General features: G+C 41.7%; 5 protein-coding genes across 6 annotated transcripts; 2 read left to right on the plus strand and 3 right to left on the minus strand.

The window, feature by feature from the left end:
- The first annotated feature begins 39 nt into the window (after positions 1–39).
- LOC108028025 (membrane-bound alkaline phosphatase) lies at positions 40–1,913 on the plus strand. Its single transcript, XM_017099661.3, has one exon. It carries the CDS (start codon positions 70–72, stop codon positions 1,621–1,623), a length of 1,554 nt encoding a protein of 517 aa, XP_016955150.1. The 5' UTR covers positions 40–69; the 3' UTR covers positions 1,624–1,913.
- A 718-nt stretch (positions 1,914–2,631) lies between these two features.
- Positions 2,632–3,920, minus strand: LOC108028117 (collagen alpha-2(VIII) chain). The gene is made up of 2 exons (XM_017099766.2): positions 3,824–3,920; positions 2,632–3,762 (listed from the first exon to the last, which is right to left on the minus strand). The coding sequence occupies exons 1-2, from the start codon at positions 3,858–3,860 to the stop codon at positions 2,852–2,854; spliced, it is 948 nt and encodes a 315-aa protein (XP_016955255.1). The 5' UTR covers positions 3,861–3,920; the 3' UTR covers positions 2,632–2,851.
- Positions 3,921–5,283: 1,363 nt separating this feature from the next.
- Positions 5,284–8,617, minus strand: LOC108028700 (transmembrane 9 superfamily member 3). The gene is made up of 5 exons (XM_017100647.3): positions 8,312–8,617; positions 7,680–8,237; positions 6,552–7,285; positions 6,234–6,464; positions 5,284–6,171 (listed from the first exon to the last, which is right to left on the minus strand). Exons 1-5 carry the CDS (start codon positions 8,438–8,440, stop codon positions 6,027–6,029), a joined length of 1,797 nt encoding a protein of 598 aa, XP_016956136.1. The 5' UTR covers positions 8,441–8,617; the 3' UTR covers positions 5,284–6,026.
- Positions 8,618–10,177: 1,560 nt separating this feature from the next.
- Positions 10,178–12,557, plus strand: LOC108028106 (probable G-protein coupled receptor Mth-like 2). Of its 2 annotated transcripts, XM_017099752.2 has the most exons (7): positions 10,178–10,732; positions 10,800–10,980; positions 11,037–11,213; positions 11,280–11,516; positions 11,573–11,744; positions 11,816–12,007; positions 12,117–12,557. In XM_017099752.2, exons 1-7 carry the CDS (start codon positions 10,229–10,231, stop codon positions 12,247–12,249), a joined length of 1,596 nt encoding a protein of 531 aa, XP_016955241.1. In that variant the 5' UTR covers positions 10,178–10,228; the 3' UTR covers positions 12,250–12,557. The 2 variants fall into 2 exon arrangements, with proteins under 2 accessions (XP_016955241.1, XP_050741935.1); XM_050885978.1 differs by lacking the exon at positions 11,037–11,213 and having other exon boundaries at positions 10,800–10,881.
- Positions 12,558–12,751: 194 nt separating this feature from the next.
- Positions 12,752–14,003, minus strand: LOC108028107 (chromatin modification-related protein MEAF6). Its single transcript, XM_017099753.3, has 4 exons — positions 13,793–14,003; positions 13,512–13,725; positions 13,135–13,266; positions 12,752–13,046 (listed from the first exon to the last, which is right to left on the minus strand). The coding sequence occupies exons 1-4, from the start codon at positions 13,937–13,939 to the stop codon at positions 12,844–12,846; spliced, it is 696 nt and encodes a 231-aa protein (XP_016955242.1). The 5' UTR covers positions 13,940–14,003; the 3' UTR covers positions 12,752–12,843.
- Positions 14,004–18,575: the final 4,572 nt, after the last annotated feature.

Below are 18,575 nucleotides of genomic sequence, written 5' to 3' on the forward strand. Positions count from 1 at the left end.
TATTAATGGGTGGTGTGTGGCTCCGTAGTACAGTATTCACTTGGCCGGCACAGTGAAAGCATCTCGAAAATGCTGAGTCTTAAGTTCTGGATTGGCCTCGGTCTGTTGGCCGTCGTCTGGGGTGCAGCGGTACCCGGAAAGGCTCCCGTGGACGAGGAGCAAATGCATCCCCATCTGCCCAGCAGTCCCAGGCTTCGTACCATTTCCGGAGAGGAGACCCAGGAGTTCTGGTACTCGGACAGCAAGAGACTCATCCGTGAGAAGTTGGAGCTAGTGAGGAACACGAAGAAGGCCAAGAACATTATCCTGTTCCTGGGTGACGGCATGGGTCTGGCTACCCTGGCTGCTGCTCGCAGTTACATCGGAGGCGAAGAAATGAAACTCTCCTTCGAGGAGTTTCCCTTCACGGGGCTATCCAAAACTTATTCGGTGGACAAAGTTGTTCCGGATAGTGCCTGCACGTCTACCTCATACCTTTGTGGAGTGAAGGCGAACTACGGAACCATTGGCGTCAATGCCCATGTGAAACGAGGCGACTGCTTGGCCATGGCCAACGCAACGAACCATGTTTTCTCCCTGGGAAAATGGGCCTTGGATGCGGGCAAAGCTGCGGGACTCGTGACCACCACTCGCGTTACCCACGCCTCTCCTTCGGGCGTCTACGCCCATGTCGCCGATCGTGAGTGGGAGAACAATGCTGTGCTGGAGGAGGACTGTGGTGACCAGTCCGAGGGTCTCCAGGACATTGCCCTCCAGTTGATTCACGGCGAAGTGGGCAGCAAACTCAAGGTGATGCTGGGTGGAGGCAAGCGAAGCTTCTATAGTCCTGAGCACTACGACAAGGGACGCCGCACTGATGGTCGGAATCTCGTCGAAGAGTTTGAGGCCCTGGATGCAGGCAATGTTTTTGTGAAGACCCAGAAGAAGCTGCTTAATGTAAATGCCACCGAAACTGGTCGTTTGTTGGGCCTGTTCAGCAAGAGCCATATGCACTACCACCTGGAACAGCTAGCCGATCCGGAGAACAATGAACCCACTCTTGAGGAGATGACACAGAAGGCAATTGAAGTTCTGGAGACCGAGGACCAGGGCTACTTCCTTTTCGTAGAAGGAGGTAAGATTGATATCAGCCACCACAGTACGATGGCCCGAATTGCTCTGGATGAGACGGCCGAACTCTCGAAGGCGGTTAAGAAGGCTCTCGAGATGACCAATCCGGAGGAGACCCTTATTGTGGTGACCTCGGATCATTCGCACACCTTCAGTGTGTCCGGCTATCAACCTCGAGGAAGCGATATATTTGGAGCTGCCAAGGGGAAGGGCTCAGATGGCGTGCCCTATCTTGCTTTGAGCTATGCGAATGGTAAAAGTTTCGAGGACTACTACAACAAGGAGACCCACCGACGTGTGGATCCGGCCAGTCTTCCCACCGTCGGCGATTTTGATCAGCTTTTCCCCGCGATGGTGCCACTGGAATCGGAGACTCACGGAGGCGAGGATGTCGGTGTTTTCGCCTCTGGACCCTGGGCTCATCTCTTCACCGGGGTCTACGAGCAGAACACCATTCCCCATATGATGGCCTTTGCCGCTTGCCTTGGGGATGGACTAACCGCCTGCGATTAAGAACCAGAACCACAACCAGAAGTTGATTGACACGCCAAAGGACTCTTAATTAGCTCGCCCACTTGACGATTCTCACGTACGCTTTATCGTTTTAAATGAATACTCAAAAATTGACAGGTGCCGGAACACATGGCCCTCGAGAAAAGTTTTGATCGGGGATTACTCGCACATTCCACAAGAAGTGTTTCCTATCAATATAAAAACCAACAAAAAATACCTATGTTGTCTGATTACAGGCAGACATCAAAATCCCGATGAAAGCAGATTAAATTAATAAGAACCATTTTAAATTTCGACTTTGTACTTGGGGTGTGGTGGTGGACTTTAAGATCTACATAGTTGTTCTTGTGAAGCCAAAAATATTGGTCGGACTTTCAGACATTTTATAATGGGGCATTTCTGCCAATGAATACTAATCAAACCACTACATCAATTATATAATAAGTAGACAATATTGTCTGATAAAGACTTTTTATGACGGGTTATTCAGACTAACAACGCAAAAAGTTGATTTTCATCTAAATGCTAAGGACATACGGTGCTTAAGTCCCGACGCCAAAATCTATTTAAAAACTATGACTTTATTAGCTCATATTAAAAAAGGTCCAACATGCAATTTAGAAAGTATATTTTTATATCTTTGTGAAATTAATCATTTATTTATCTCCGGTAGACATTACTTATAAATAATTAGAAACTCAATTATCACCATTCTCAATTGAAAGTGAATCTAGTGACGAAGAACTAAAAAACTGGTTCTCAGAAATGTATTTTTAAGATGCGCAGATTATCTGTGATTTTTTCTGGGAATTTTTTATTATGACTATTGAAAGTCTGAACCGAGTTGTGTGTGCTACTGAAATGGTAAATCTCTTATATTTATGTACTGTCAATATTATACGCAAAATCATTGTTTACAATTATCTGCGCGAATACAATTTCATTGGGGAACACCCCTTAGGAAAGGTAAGTTATTCTGGATTTGGTAGAACCAAGGTAATCGATTCATAGAGTTCGATGATCGTTTATTTTTTTACTTAATCAACAATTAGCACTTGATAACCAGTTGCATGAAACCATTCAATGAACACACAAGAGCAAGCCTAAAAGAGAAATCTGTTTTCGGAAATGGTTACTTAATTCAGAAGGTTAATTTATTATCTTTTTAGACATTATCAGTACTGTGTTGATTAAAATATTTAACTAGCTCCAAACCAAACTTTCCTTTTCAAATGATAACTGCGTATTGGTTGGCACTTCGAGGTTGGACGAGCGTGGCATACTTCTCCTTCAGCTCGACCAGAGCCCTCTGGAAGTTTTCCATGCTGCTCTCCAGCTGATTGGGATTGTGCTGCTGGACGGATTGACCCTTGGCAGTCAGTAGGCCATCGTGGGGTCTCTCGCCCAAGAGGAGGATCCTCCTCCAATCGCTGGCATCAGAGCTGCCTCTCAGGAAGTCCTTGCGATTGCCCACTGCGAACACCGTTTCCTCTATATTTTCCGGTAGTAATGTGGTCTGCGGAGTTCCCAGTTCTCCAGGCGTGGGTTGAGTGGGTGCCAACTGCATTGCCGGCGGTGTAATTCCCGACAGAGATGCCGATGTGGGCTGAGGTGGCGGAACGGGAGCACTACCACCTTGATTAGCCGGTGAGTCGAATAGCAGTTCAGTGGGAATATTCTGTGGTCGATCGATCTGCATCACCTGACCATCCGGTGAAATGTGGAAGAACTGTGCCCGGCCAGTTAAACCAGTTCCCGCACCTGCGGGAATCACTATAATGTTGCCCACAGCGGTGGTTAGGGCCGAAGCTCCCCCAAACCCACTACCAGGAACCGCTTGGGTGGAAACAAAAGGTGGAACAGGCACTCCCGGTGGCGGAAAGGATCGCAGAGGTGGAGCCGCTGGACAGGGGAAGCAATATCCAGGAGGGCCAGGGGGTCCTGGTAGTCCTCGAGGACCCGGAACAATGGGCACATTCGGAGGATAAGGACCTGGATAGCCCCAGTAGCCGGAACCACTGCCATGATGACCGTTAGCGTTTCCTGGAGGTCCGGGAGGACCAGGAGGTCCTCGTTCACCCGGCGGACCAGGATCACAAGAGCATTTCACCAAAGATGCCTGGACACTAGAACAAAGACCTGCAGGAAAAATAGATATTATAAAATTGTATAGAAAGTTAAGGAAACTTTAAAAACTTACCCAAAATCAAGACCGCTAAGAGACCCAGGAAACCCATGTTGCTCTTGGAAAATTACTTCGGAACAGACTGGCTGACACGAGAACTCGGCAGCTGCTTTTATAAGCTGGAAAACTCGGACCAAATCAAATGAGATGACAAACATTTTAATATGCATATAAAATAAACAAAATAATCAGAAAATCGAGCCGAAAACACATTTCCCGCATCTCTTTAACTGTTCCTGGCCTACAATCGAAAGGGAAATGTTAAACGATCAAATGGAAAAACGCCATCACCAAGGCGGTCCCTGACATTTATGGTAATTTATGCAACAACATACACGAGCATCATTAGGCCTGAAGCCAAGCCCTAAAAACTGGGTCAGCAGGGTTCTGAATTCTTGGCCAACAATCAGCGGGGAAAAGCTCAAAAATGCATCAAATGTCAATCAAGTCGTAAACTGTGATTAAATCAGATAGTTTATGTTACCTAATGTGGGCGCTACCCATCAAAATGACACCCAGACTTTTGAATCGCTGGAGGATGCCTCCGCAGAGAATCTGAAATTCTACACATATTTTTCTTCGAGCGCCGTTACAGTTTTCATGATCCAAAATTAGCATAAATTACGAAATCAATATGTTTCTAATCAGGTTCCTCCCCTCGGCGGATTGAAATGAAAAGGTTCTGGCGACATTTCCGACTTATCTCAGAATTCCATTGACGAGACAAAGACCCGAAAACACGCGTCATTAGGGGCACTCTTCAACCTGAAGTGCCCACTTCCAAACGAGCGCCATTCTCTAGAGAACTGGTGACATTGGGCACCCCGAGTGGCCAGATAATTAGAAAAGTAAAACCGGTTAAAGGATGGCATGTTGCCTAGGCTTCAATTTCTAAATACCCTACTGTTTTGGAAAGACAGTTTTCCAAAAGATAATAATTTGAGATTAAAACGTGACTTGGCATAAAATTGTTTAATATCGAGCCATATTAATAATTAGGTATATCAAAGAAATTCATTATTCGATGTTCAAAAGCTCTTTCCAACCTTTTCAGGGTATAACACACTTTGTAAGCACTGCAGTGATTAACCGTATCGTAATAAATTTAGTTCAAGTACTTAAGCCCAAATCAAACTCTACCAGTTACCGAAAAGAGTCCAACAAAGCTTTATCAATTGTGTTGTCATGGAATATTCCCAAGGTACTTGATCCGCCCTGGTGTTTTCTTGGATTGCTTTTTTTCGCACTCCCTAAAAAACAGAAGAAGTATAGGAATGCGAAAATTGGCAATTGCCCCTCTTATAAATGGGCGCTTATCTGCCCAAGCCAATTAAGTGCAAAAAAAGAAAAACGCTTAAGTTGTTTGCCTCCCAACAATTCAAAACCAATTTGAGGGTCAATGGTACTAAGCGGATCAAGAATCAGTAAAGATTACAGATGAGGGGACATCAGCGGCATTATCATAATCATTACGCTTGGTTTTATATTGAATTTATTATTAGATTATCGACTATTGCTAATCAGCACATTTCTTGCATCGTACATAAACTTAATTGGCGCAAACAAGTTCAAGTCACATTTTGTTGCAATTGCATAGATTGATAAGTTTTCTAGGCAAGCGATTCAAATAAATTACTCGGTGTACACGGGATGTAAGCACATATATGACGAAAAACAGGTCTTCGGAACTATATCAAGCAAGATCAAATAAAGAATTTGAGGAAATTTATTTTTCATAAAATGACAAGAAAAAAATATTTTAATTTTCATATTTAGTAATTATATGGAATAAAGGAGATTCCAATTAGATTAGATAGGATTGATAATTGACTCTTAAATCTATCGAAAGTAAATGCAAAACTGACCTGTCAATTTACAATTGTTTGTTACTTTGTCTACATTTTCTCGTAGTTTCATTCATTTTGTCATTTCTAAGTTCCTTGCTTTACAATCCCGAAAAAGCACTATTTAAGTGATATATGTGCCTGCGTATAAATCGATAAACTGAATATTTAATCTTTGGTGCGAATACATTGGACTGGCATTCATTTTCACACCAACATGAGAAGTGAGAAACACAAGAGACGGAGGGGAGAGCCAACTGCAGCAAAAGTAAACACACAGAACTAAAACTCTACTCAATAAATACAAGTGTAAATCGATTAGGATGATATACAGATCTGGGGGCGGGTTTGCGGCGGATTGAGCCGCAGGGCTCTTAGTCTATTTTCACATTGGAATAGATTTTGCGCACGAAGAGATTCGTGCCCACATAGCCGACGGTGCCGCAGATAATTCCCAGGGCGCCGCTGAAGAGAGCCATGTAGCCAAAGTAGAAGGCCGTTTGGAACAGACCGAACATTCTGTAAATAATAAATGGGACTCATTAGTTTGATCGTTCGTATAATCAAAAAGAGGAACTTACTTGGTTTTAAAGAAGAAGTAGTAAAATGAGTAGGCATACACATATATGGAAGTGGAGCCCGCCGCCATGAAACTCGTCCACTGCCATCGGTAATCCTCAGCATTTAGCAGGAAGTATGTGCATACAATGGTAACGCACACAGTGACCACAGTTAGGATGCTAAACACCAGCAACATGAAGCCATAGACATAGTAGATTTTGTACGCCCAGAAGGAGGTGAAAATGAAGTACCTGTTTAAGGAGAATTACAATTACTTTTCATTCTATTTTTTCTTGCCTGTCTTTTGATATAGTCACACATGACAGGACAATACTTACATTTCGATAAAGATGGATCCAAAGGGCAGGACGCCGCCTAGAAGGACAATAATCAGCGGCTCCATGTACCACTTCTTTTCGGGAATGGGTCGTGGCACAGCGTTAACGCGGCAAGGGAAGTCCGGCTGCCCATCCAGATTGCGACCCACCACAGTACCCACCAAAGTCAAGGGCAGGATCACAAATAGGCAGATGCAGGTCACTGCCACCATGGTTCCGAAGGGAATGGCTCTCGAAGCGTGATAGCCGATGGCAATGAAGTTGATCAGGAAAGCCGTTCCGCACACAGACACTGGGACTGTAAAAGCGGACACCAGCATCTGCCTAATCCACAGTCGTCCTCCCAATCGTGCATATAAAGATCCTCCAAAGTAACCATTAATTGGAGAAGTGGCAGCATATACAAATATAGCTGTGGATAGCATAGAACCACGTTCCGTGTACAATTCGCCGACTATGGCAAACATAATCACACAGAAAACTACCGAAATCAGTTGGTAGCCAGCCCCCACCAGAGCCGAAAAGAGCAGAGTATTTGGTGGAGAACGGAACACATCGCCGTGAACCTGTTTCCAACCGTACTCATCACCTAGATCGCGCTCCATATCGTCAACCTCTTCGTCTTTGCTATAACGAGCATAATCCTTGCGCAGAGTTCGCATCAGAATCATGGACACGAGGCCCACCAGGAAGATGACCATCATGAAGCTGTTAAAGATGCTGAACCAGTGGATCTGTAGAAGATATAAATAGAAAGGATTTATATATTTTTCATATTAATTTCACATTAGCTGATGTAGTAGTTGTTATAAACTTGAGATCGGTTTTCGGTTGAGATCGGTTTTCTTTAAAACATTAAAACGAATCTTAATAAAGTGGAACGCCTTTAAGTACTTTTTCTGCATATCTAAAGTTAGGTAACAAGAAAACATAGCTTTTGGCAATTAGCAGTTTTTCTTATATTAAAATTCCGTGAACTGATAAGAAAATTATTTTGAATGACTATAATGGATGGATATGATTCATTCACAAAAGGTTTCCGATGGGAATTTAAGTATTTCTACATAATCTATTAACGAGGAATAGCTTGGATACACAGGCCATGTTGTCCTTTTATTTAGTACTTACCCTATGCTGGAAGAAGTTGGGGTCCAGGTACTTGTCGAATCGGTTCTTGAACTCTATCTTGCTGGACTTCCAGTTGACCTCGTATGAGAAGTTGATGTGCGATCCCGGCTTGAGTTCCTCCCGACCTTCGGTGGTCAGGGTAATGTCCACGATTTGCTGGCCATTGTAGCCAATGTCGAACTTCTTGTGCGTGAAGATGTAGTACTTGCCATCCCGTTCGTCTCGCTCTCCGACTTTGCCCCATATCGGAAGACCATCAATGTACATCTGGTACCAGTACTCGTTCTTCACGGCGTAGGTAAAAGCCTTGGCGCTCTCCTCCTGCAGGGTGACCATGCAGATGACAGATCGTGGGGCATCGATCTTGAACTCCATCTCGTAGCCACTGAATTCCAGCTCAACGCCTTGGAGGGCCTCGCTCAGGGTCTCGTGGTAGTGGGAAATCGAGGATTTCTGGCCACTGCAGAAGGGCAGGGAGAAATAGGCGTAGGTCTCCTGCCGATTGTGGTACGGACCCACCGTGTTCATCCACAGGACCACCTCCTCCCGGTCATTGTACTGTCCGGAAATAAAGCAGATGTGTTATATGTGGTTTTAGCTCGAATGATAACAGCATCCAAGTCCAAACTCACCTTGTGGTTGTGCTCATCCGCCTGGGAGTGCGACACGTAGCAGCTGGCGACGAGCAGACATAAACAAATTGCACGGAGCTGCGGGCGAAACACCGTGGCTTTCGTGGCTGCTGCGATGCTGCGGCCCATCTTGGGTTGTGCAGGTGGTGGCCTCGATTGCGCTACTTCCCGGTTACCTCGCTCTGCCGGCGTGCTGCGAATGCCCTCGCTAAGATTGGCTTTTCAAACAATTTTGTGGCAAACACAAATTTGCCGACAGAAAAAATATCTCGTTAACGTAAAGTCAGTTCATTTGTGCTGGTTCCGGGTCTTTGAACCACATCACAGAACTAGAACACACGTCACTTGGCCGAAAGGAGCGTTGTGCAACACTGTTTTTCTGGGGCTAGTGTGACCATTTAATAATTTTTAAAAATTCAAATTGGGTTTCTATTTATTTTTTAATATTCTAGAGCTACTCTGACAATAATTTTAATATTTCATTTTTGAAAAAAGAATATTTACTGGACGGGTTGTGACCGTTTACATTATGAAACTAGTATTGTATTATTTATTTATTTATATTTCGGTTTTGAGCCAATTGCAAATGGCCTAATCTTTGATTGATAATTTCCTTGGGTTAAAATATTTATAGTGTTCAAATGTATTTCGTTATCCTTGGAAAATTGAAATGATTTTCGTAAGACTGATTGGAGTCTGGGTGTTCGTTTGGATTTGTTTATTTTTTGAAGGATGGTTTGGATTGGGGTATTTGCTGCGAACAGCAATGCCTTGCACATCTTTGCTTCAATCATTTCAAACCTTAGCTCTATCGGCATCAATTGGGCTTCGAGAAGGAGATTGTTGACGGAAGTGGTGCGAAATGCTCCAAACGCCAGGCTTAGGGCTGAAACCAATTTCCTTAGAATGGAAGGCAATAAGGGCATTTGTAAGGTACATATGTAAGAGTCCTATCTCTGGTTCGCCAACCGTTTTAAGAAGTTAGGCCGTTTGGAGATTTGGACCGTTAGTGAGTCGTTCCTCCATCTGTATCTCCTTGTTATTATTAAACCAAGAACCTTTATGTGGTCGCTTGAGTTAAGAGGGTAAGCGGTTGAGTTGATCCTGAAATTGCAGTTGTTTTTTCCACATATGTGTAAAGGCTTGCATTTAGAGACAGACAGCTTCGCTCCCGAATAACTACACCAATTTTATGAAATTGTGGACTAGCATTGCTTCTCCCTCATGTGAGTTGTTGGCTGTATAAAACCTTTTATAAATAATTTTTATATTGTAGCCTGGTGTAAATGGGCCGGGCGTAGGCAAGATACCCGCACTTCTTGTTGTAATTGCTAGATTTTAATTGTTACAAATTTTACTTAAGCTCTATGGGACATTTTATTAAAGCTACCTTGGCCGCTTTACATACATATTTTCATCATCACGTTTATAATAGTTATATTAATATGACTCAACACTTCCAAGAATTGGGATGTGGATGGAATGTCGGCCGTTCTTATCAGCTACACTTTAGAAAACTGTGCTTTTTTGTAACCCAAAAAAACATTAGTATTAGCAAGTCGGACTCTGAAAGAATCTTAAAATTATTTCTGTATGTCCTAGAACACTTACTCTTAAACTAACGAAATTCCTTTCAAATGCTTCCGCTTTATACATAAGAACTCTTTGTCGTTTGAAAAAAAGGTCAGTAGATTGTACTGTAAAACATAACTATAATTGTTTAATATTAAATAAACAATTGTTTTGGCTCACAATTGTAAGATTGTGTGATTTTCTTACTAATTTTTTGGCTGTGCATACTTTCTTTATCAGAACGGGGAGTTCATGGTTTGAATCAGTCGTCTAAGCAGCTTTGTCGGATGCAGTATTCCGTTTCAAATAATTTCAAAAGATTTGGGTTTAGGAAATTTTATAATAATGGGACTGCTTATTGGATTAGTGGCTGGATTTGTATTGCTGATGCTGCCTAACTCCAATGCTGAGATTGTCGGTTGTGATTTCTTCGATACTGTAGATATCTCTGAAGGTAAAAGACTCGCAAATGGTTCAGTCCTTTACGAGGACCTTCTCATTCCCGCCGATTTGACGGGCGAATATGACTTTAAGCTTCTCGGCAACGGATCGAAGGAGGCGGTAGCAAGTCACATAAGAGGATGTGTCTGCCAACTGAGGTCCTGCGTCCGGTTTTGCTGCCCCCACAACCACTTAATAAAATGGGGCGCCTGCAACAGTAACACGACAACGGACGAGCTGAGTAATGTCGATCCCTTCCTAAGCGTGACGCTCAACAACGGCTCGGTGGTTAAAATGCACTACAGAAAAGACCTAGTGGTTCAGTGGGACTTGCCCAAGCCCTGCCAGGAAGCCGATTTGTACTTCCTAGACGACCAAGTAGAAATGGAAAAATACACATTGCTTGAGGTTGGCTTGATTAATTAATACATTAATAACACATTCGACACGTTTAATTCCTGTATCCCCTATCTAGAACGAAACTCTGTTGCGCCACTTTGACAGTGTGATCCTGGACAAGGCGGATTACTGTTTTCAGCATCTTCTTTCCGAAGATGGTAATGTCCGAATAACCCCTCACCATTGCCCCATGCTCACTTATAGAGAGCCTTCTAACATTGCCCAGGCAGATGTCGAGACAGTTGCCCAGACAGTTGGTAACTTATAGTAATAACTTTCCTAAATCCCTCCTGACGATTTCCCCTACCCGTAGTGATGATCCTATCGTTGACATGCATGGTCCTTACGATCGGCGTTTATCTCTTCGTTAAGAAACTGAGAAATTTGTATGGCAAATGCTTTGTCTGCTACATGAGCAGCCTGTTTCTGGCCTACTTGCTCCTGCTGCTTGACCTGTGGCACCTAACCTCCGGCCTCTGCCTAACAGCAGGTTAGATATTAGCCACTATATCGTCGTCATTAAAGCACTAACACATTCCCTTGAATTTCTCGTAAGGATTCCTGGGCTACTTTTTCGTCATGGCTGTCTTTTTCTGGCTCTCTGTAATCAGCCTGGACCTCTTTAATGGGATGAAAGGCGTCCTTGTGTCGGAGAATCGGTTTCTGGCCTACAACTGCTATGCCTGGGGAATGTCGGTGGCCTTGACCGTAGTCACCTTTTTGGCTGACAAGTTTGTAGAAAACCAGGACTGGAATCCTCGAATGGGAGCCCTAGGCTTCTGCTGGATCTATAGTAGGTTTAGGTGCTCTCTAATTTGATTTAAATCAACCTGAAACTTCCTTCTCCAGCCAAAGAGTGGTCTGCCATGCTCTACTTCTTCGGACCGATTTTAGTGCTGATTCTCTTCAACATGACGTTGTTCATCCTGATGGCCATACCTTTGATCAGTTCTAAAAGGGCGCTGAGGAAATTCGCCCGCAAGGAAGGCAGGAAGCAGAAGCTTAAATCGGACAAACAGAAGTAATTACATACTCGTATTTATTGCATAGTATGCTTATTTGCTTAATATGTCTTTCATAAATTCATACCAGTTACGCATTGTTTCTGCGGCTCTTTGTCGTCATGGGATTGACGTGGAGCTTGGAGATAATATCCTACTTGGTGCAGAATACAAAGTGGGCCAAGGCCCTTCTGGTGGCGGACTATCTAAATTGGTCTCTGGGTCTTGTCATATTTGTGGTTTTTATTATGAGAACCAGTACGCTGGACCTATTAAAGATGCAGTAAGTAAATATGTATACGGCCAGTCTTTACCTCAACAACCGAAGTATCTTAGTTTCAAAATCCCATGGTAAAAATAAAGCTTTAACATTAACATTTTTTTCTCTTCAGAATATTGCCAAAGCATCAGCGGAGTGGCCTAAGTATTAAGTCAAAAGTAAGTCGAACGACGACTGCGGAATCCCTCTCTCAGTACCCAGGTCCAAACCAGAGCTTTTCGATGCAGAACTCATCCAGTGCCTAGAAAGGCATTCTAATATATCTACGATTTGATATCCCTCGCCAAATTTAAATATTAATTTTCATCAAGTAGAGACCTTATAAATGTTGTTTTAAGTCAAGAATACTATTACTATTCATAAAAATATAACGATTATAATAACAACAAGCCCAGTACAAGCATTCCTACACATTTATGTAGAGATTAATTTAAGAGCTCGCTTTTTTACCGAGAAGCATTATCAGACATAAGGGGAAATTTTGATGATGATTCAAAAAACATTTTTTTTGTGACCTCGAGAAGTTTGAAATAAATTCTGATATCAAAATATACATTTATTTTGTTTCATTGACGTAAATTTCATTTGTTTCATAAGACGTAATTCATTTTTATGTTATTCATAAAAAATAAACTTCCGCTAAAGGAAGACATCATATATGGGGGCTTCAAATAGAGTTACTTATTAACAACTATGAGACCTGGAATGATACTTCATAGAAGAATGTTCAGTAAAACCACTTGGCCGTAAATCTATATTCGTTTTATTACTTGTACAAATTGTAATTTCAAAACTTTGAACATAAACAGCGGGTCATGCGGACCCTACATCAGCAGTCATCATCGATGTCGAATCTTCTTGTTTATGTGCCCGCTCTTCTTTGCCGTCGCACTGGAGTTGGTGGATAGTTTGCTCTTTGTATTTGACGTGGGCGTGCCAAGACCATCCTTGTTTCCAGAGCTGACACCTCCACTGCTCGCAGGTCCGGCCACCACTCCGGCACTGGAGACCAGACTGCCTTCATTTCTGTGCGAGGGTGAATCTGGAAAAATGCGCGGTGTTTTTAAGGTTATAAGAACGGGTGTGTGGGCATTACGCATTTATCGCCTTGAATTTTTGATGTGCCTTACCCTTTTCATCTTTCGGTGTGCTCTTTATTGTTGTGGCTCCATCGTGGGCCGTTGTTGTGTTCTGACTGATTGAGATCTGATTGTCGCTTGAGTCTTCATTGGTGATGGAATCCGATTCGCTGGCGCGCTCAGCTGTAAGTTAATAAATATTAAAATATTTGCATGGACAAAGCAACAAGCAGGGTTAACCATTTTTTAAATTAGGCAATGCGAATGCAATTAGTCTTAGTAAATAATGGGATGCAGAAGTATGTGCTAGTCCTATAAGCCTATATGATAGGATGACTTTGTTGTTATGCTTAAAAGCGGGGTTTTGAAGACTCTTCAGCTGATAATGGACAGGTAATTTATCCTGTTCCGATATATCTCCCACTTACGATTGCATATAGCCATGGAGGTGATGCTGGACTTGGAGAAGAGGCGCTCGGCCTCCTTGAACTTGCGGTTCCGCTTGTCGGCCTTGGAATTGGTGGCCTTGTTGGAGGTCAGGTAGCGCTCCCAGCCGCGGATGATGTTCCCGCACAGCTGGGTGTCCTCCAGGTAGGAACCCTCGAAAGCGTAGATCTGTCGCTCCAGATTGGCCAGTTGTTCCTGCCAATTCACACGACATGACATGACAATTTCCCGCGGTTTCGGGTTTGTTTATATTGTGTCTCACCGAAGTCTCTGCCTTCTTTTTGATGAGGTCCGCCAACTCGGCGCGTGTGTCCATGGAGCCGCTTTTTGCGTTCGAATTCGTTTTGCCCGACTTCTTGGGCTTGTTCCCATTCGTTTCGCTGACATTTTTACTCGTGGGCGAGCTCATGTTTCCAGAAAATGCTAAAAATTTACGAAGTGCTGAACAAAACAACTTGTGTTGTTCTCAGTGTGGCCGCAGAGTGAAATATTACAGAACGGCTCTCAGAAACATACTTTATATACCAATTATTCATTAAAATATACCAGGAGTATTTGAAACGGTTAGGGTTTATGAATACGATAAAATTTAGGCGAGACTCGAACCAAATTAATTTTTGTTTCACAACTAAACACTAGGTGGCGTTAATAGGGTGTATAAAGCGGCACCTATTGCCCTGTTTTGAAATTCGTAAATGTTTGTGGCAACGTTTCGCGTAGTTTTCAAAATTAAATTAAAGATGGCGCTGTGCCGTCATGCGTAAGCCTGGACTCAAACCTTTTTAGTACATCATATAAATATTTATTTACGTCGATCAACCAACTTACTGGTTATAAAACGTTGGGAATTACGAGAAATAAACTGCACATTTGCTTCTGCCAATTTGAAATTGTTAAGAAAACTCAATTAATCGATATGCTAATAAGTTCTTCAGCTAGTTCTAGGTCATGACTATGATTGTAGGGTAAGTACACCTACGTAGTTAAAACCACATGGTAATATTTATTTCTTATGCTATTTTATTATTTAATTGAATTATTTCTTATGTAATTAATTTATATTCTTGATATTTTGAATGAATATTTATCGATATTCTTTAAATTTAATTATGGCATAAATTTAAACATTAATAAACCATCCAGATCAAATACAAACTTCTATGGCTATTTTCGTTACAAATATATGGCATTAAACTTCAATTGTGCCAATTTAATTGTGTAAATATTAGAATTAACCGCTAACCTATTTATTGAGGCTACAATGGCTTGGGAAAATGAAATCGTTAGAATAGGCATACAATACAGTACGCAAATATTTAGCAACTAACTGAGTTAATTATCAATTTAAAATTTTTTCTGGATGCAGGGTTTGTGGTAGTCGAATTGCTGGTATTTTTTGATGTAACATGTATTTGCACACTATCATACATTAAATACGAGGTAAAATTGAGCCAAAAAATGTATTCAAAGCCGGGTCAAAGTCCGCAACAACAGATTTTAATAGATTTAATTGCTCCCATTTTTTTCTTAGATATTTTATACAGATACAAAAGTTAGTTTCCCTTTTCCTTGGCTTTAGTAAGCGCTTCCCAGCGCTTGCCCCTTCACCACTTTGCATTTGTTCTGGGGCGAGTGCGGCTGCCATTGACCTCTCGTCTTGCTATTCTTTTCATTTATGCGTTGGCCACAGACGAAAGATTCGGTTCAGCCGTAGCGCCATCATCATCAACGTCACGATGGTGATCACCTAATGATCTCCCCGCGGCTCTTGCATAGTTTATTGACCCAAGTTCGTTCCAAAGTTTGTTGAACCGCCGAAAAAAGTGAAGCTACCGTTCTAGCGCTCCCTCTTTCTTTCCTTCGTTGTTTTCCGCCTTTCGCTCTCTTGCGCCCGCCTTTCATCTTTCTCTTTTACTTTGCTTCATTTCGGCTGCCGCTTTTTATGGGCCTTCGCCGTCGCGCCTTTTTCACTTTCGTCATACGCGGCGTATGCGTGATTTTATTTTTGCAACCCATCTCCTTTCGTGTTGGCCATGGAAAAGCGATATGAGGTGCAGTGAGGCTGCGGATGAAGACGAACTCGATTAGAAAATGAAATCATAATGCGGCGGCCGGCAAAAGCGAAACGGCAACGACCGTTGCAAGTCGCTGGCTAAACAAAGTCTGCCACTCCGATTCCGCGGTGTTCCACTAACACAATCGACTCGCTGACTAGGTGACTAACTGACTTGGTGGCTAAGTGACCGACTGACTGACTGACTGACTGACAGACTGCACAGCCTTTTCAATGTGTGTCAAACATTGGCGCGCGCGTATTTCGAAAACAACAAAAAGTGCAGCAAAAAACTTTCATTTTATTTAAGCAAACACACAAGGCGCGGCCTGGGCTAAGACTCGGAAAAACTTATTTTCATTTGGTTTTAAGCAAACATCTGCCAACAGAAAACTCAGGCGCTCGATCGGCTTAAGCCAACTTCTTCGGGTTTGCACTGGCAAAAAATCAAAAGTCATATTTATAGATTTTCAGATTTTTTTCAAAATTGTTTTTGAAAACTATTTTTCCTTATCAAACTTATTAAAAATGTAGAGTCTAAATGCATAACAAATATATAAATAAAAATATTAAATAGGAAAGAAAACTCAATAAATACCTCTTATTTAAATATTATTTGCATAATTTAGACCACAACGATATTTTCATTAAATCAAATATTAACTGTACACATATTTTTATCAGTGCTGCCAATTGATGGCAGTTTGCAATAATTTTTATGATGAATTGCTTGGCCGCGTGTGAAATCTGCGGCAGTCGCAGCATCGCAGCATTGGCCGGTGGAAAAGTGGAAAACAGCCAGAAAAGTGGAACACAGCTAAAGAAGCAGCAGCTCCGAGCTGCAAGTGCAACAACTGCAGCAGCAGCAACGCAAACACTCTCGACTAATTAGCTGCGTTTTAGAAATTCAGGCGGCAATGAAAACAAAATCGAGTTCAATGCTTGCAACGATGACGTTGTTGTTGCACTCGGCGTGGTGTGTTTTCGACTTTTCCGAGAATTTCACATATAGCATACATAGGCCGAGTGGCGCTTTCCCAACGCAAAGCGAGCGAAAATGAGTCTGCTTTATTTTGGGCATCTAGGGAAAACGGCGAAATTAAGTGTTAGCCACGTCTTTGTGTTGGAGTTATTGACCATAGTTTATCCAAGCATATAAATCACCTACTCAGATTACTTTTTAAGCGTTTTGGCACTGAATTAACAATGATTCCAATTTTTAAAACATTTTCCACTTGTTACTTTTTTGTTTTTCCGGCTCAAATTAAACAAATGGTAAAATTTGGCAAATCGTATTTGGCAAAGATAAAGAATTTCCTTCGGCCCCATTAATTTTTTAACTTGTGTTTTCGTTTAAAGGATGTTTTCCTTTAAGTCTTACATAAAGAAGGAGGATTATTATTTTTAATTTTAAATTATCTAATACTTTTTGATGAAGCAGTTATTCTATTTATTTTTACAGTTCTACAGAACTAAAAAAAAAGACATACAATAAAAAGAGTTCAAAAATCATTACGTTAAATAAAATGTGAAAAATGCTAAGCTTAACCCTTAGTGGGCAAACGGTGTCGTAGTGACATCATAGCGGAGATAACAGAAATGCACTTGCCATTGAGCTCCGCTCTCACACACACAAATTCGCCACTGCAAAGCTTTCCAAACAGTTGAACTTGCTCTCTTTTCCTCTCTTTACTAAAAGCTCTAGTATAAAAATGTGCAAAATGACGGAAGAAACTTGATCTTGATTATTTTCTATGTGCGAGCGAGCGAGAGAGTGACTGCGCGAAAAGTTCAAGTTTAATGTCGCGGCCATCATGGCGCTCTCTCACTCGCGCTCTTTGCCCACGTCATTGTATGTGTGAGTGAGGTGGGGCGTCACAATTTGCACTACTATTGTTTTTTTTTTTTGCTTTTTGTGTGTGGGCCCGCATGCATTTCAGATTTTAGATTTGTTCTAAGCGATTCGAAAGCTTTTAGTGCAATCTTTTTTTGTGAGAACCATCCCTTTGTTTTCCTGAAACTATAGTAATTATTTCATTTTTTCAATGAACGCATTTTGCCATTTGGCTAGATTATGAAAACTGTGAAATGCAATGTTTGGTTTTAACTATGTTATGAGTTGAGGTTGATTGCTAAAAATTGTAAAGCGGATTGATTTAGTTTATTTTACTTCCTTGTATTCTAATTTTAAATGAAAACAAAACTAATTACTTTCTTTTAATTAACATTTATTTATTTATCCTAAAACAGAAGCATAAGATTTAGAATTATGTTTTCCCAGTGTATTATTTTCCTATATATAAAGAATTTTTAAATACATAGATGTTTAGGTTTTGCTTACAATATTGTTCAAGCCAAATAAAGAATCAAATAATGAGCATGTGGTAGGTATGAATGAATGTCCTCCGCTCCTGTACGCGTTAATTTGTATTTACCTAGTTTGCTTTCGAATGGCCTAAACAAAATATCCCTAAAAATTGTGTAATGGGCACTTGAAAACATGTTTGCACTTCGCACCGTTTGGGCATTGCCCTCGACCAGCTATTAATTATTACTGGAGTCTTTGGCTTCCCGAACCGACTGTTTGATCAAAAAACGGCCGACCAACAAAAACGCACAAACGCAAACATTTCGAGGAAAATAAAACAAAAAACAGACAAAAATGCAATCAAAGTTAGGTAAGAGAACTGACCTTTAACAATGCTGCACAGATCGACGACATCATCGCTGGCATCGCATCCCCAACTCTTTCAGTCGCCCTCCTCTTTTCTCTACCCGAAACCCAAAACACATTCACCCAAAAACGTCGCCGCTGACAAACAACAAACATTCCTTTTTCAAGAGACATCGCTGCAAGCACAAACACCGAATAACTTCAAGCTACGCGCCAAAGGCAAAAATAAGCCAACAAAAACTCAAACGAAAGCCAGGCTCAGTAAAAAGAGAAAAGCAATACAATAACAGTCAGGACCACAAGAAAAAAACGTGTTTA

Source organism: Drosophila biarmipes, chromosome 3L (genome assembly GCF_025231255.1).
Source record: "Drosophila biarmipes strain raj3 chromosome 3L, RU_DBia_V1.1, whole genome shotgun sequence".
NCBI classification, from domain to species: Eukaryota; Metazoa; Arthropoda; class Insecta; order Diptera; family Drosophilidae; genus Drosophila; species Drosophila biarmipes.

Bases quoted from the DNA above. Each gene is read 5' to 3' on its own strand.
- LOC108028700 (XM_017100647.3), bottom strand. From the start codon at position 8,440: ATGGGCCGCAGCATCGCAGCAGCCACGAAAGCCACGGTGTTTCGCCCG. The intron at 6,465-6,551 runs GTAAGTATTGTC...CTCCTTAAACAG, and splicing joins GGATCCATCTTTATCGAAAT to GTACTTCATTTTCACCTCCT. The intron at 6,172-6,233 runs GTAAGTTCCTCT...TATTATTTACAG, and splicing joins TACTTCTTCTTTAAAACCAA to AATGTTCGGTCTGTTCCAAA.
- LOC108028117 (XM_017099766.2), bottom strand. From the start codon at position 3,860: ATGGGTTTCCTGGGTCTCTTAGCGGTCTTGATTTTGG. The intron at 3,763-3,823 runs GTAAGTTTTTAA...TTTTTCCTGCAG, and splicing joins CTTAGCGGTCTTGATTTTGG to GTCTTTGTTCTAGTGTCCAG.
- LOC108028107 (XM_017099753.3), bottom strand. From the start codon at position 13,939: ATGAGCTCGCCCACGAGTAAAAATGTCAGCGAAACGAATGGGAACAAG. The intron at 13,726-13,792 runs GTGAGACACAAT...GTGAATTGGCAG, and splicing joins AAAAGAAGGCAGAGACTTCG to GAACAACTGGCCAATCTGGA. The intron at 13,267-13,511 runs GTAAGTGGGAGA...ATTAACTTACAG, and splicing joins CTCCATGGCTATATGCAATC to CTGAGCGCGCCAGCGAATCG.
- LOC108028106 (XM_017099752.2), top strand. From the start codon at position 10,229: ATGGGACTGCTTATTGGATTAGTGGCTGGATTTGTATTGCTGATGCTG. The intron at 10,733-10,799 runs GTTGGCTTGATT...TCCCCTATCTAG, and splicing joins AAAAATACACATTGCTTGAG to AACGAAACTCTGTTGCGCCA. The intron at 11,745-11,815 runs GTAATTACATAC...AATTCATACCAG, and splicing joins CTTAAATCGGACAAACAGAA to TTACGCATTGTTTCTGCGGC.
- LOC108028025 (XM_017099661.3), top strand. From the start codon at position 70: ATGCTGAGTCTTAAGTTCTGGATTGGCCTCGGTCTGTTGGCCGTCGTC.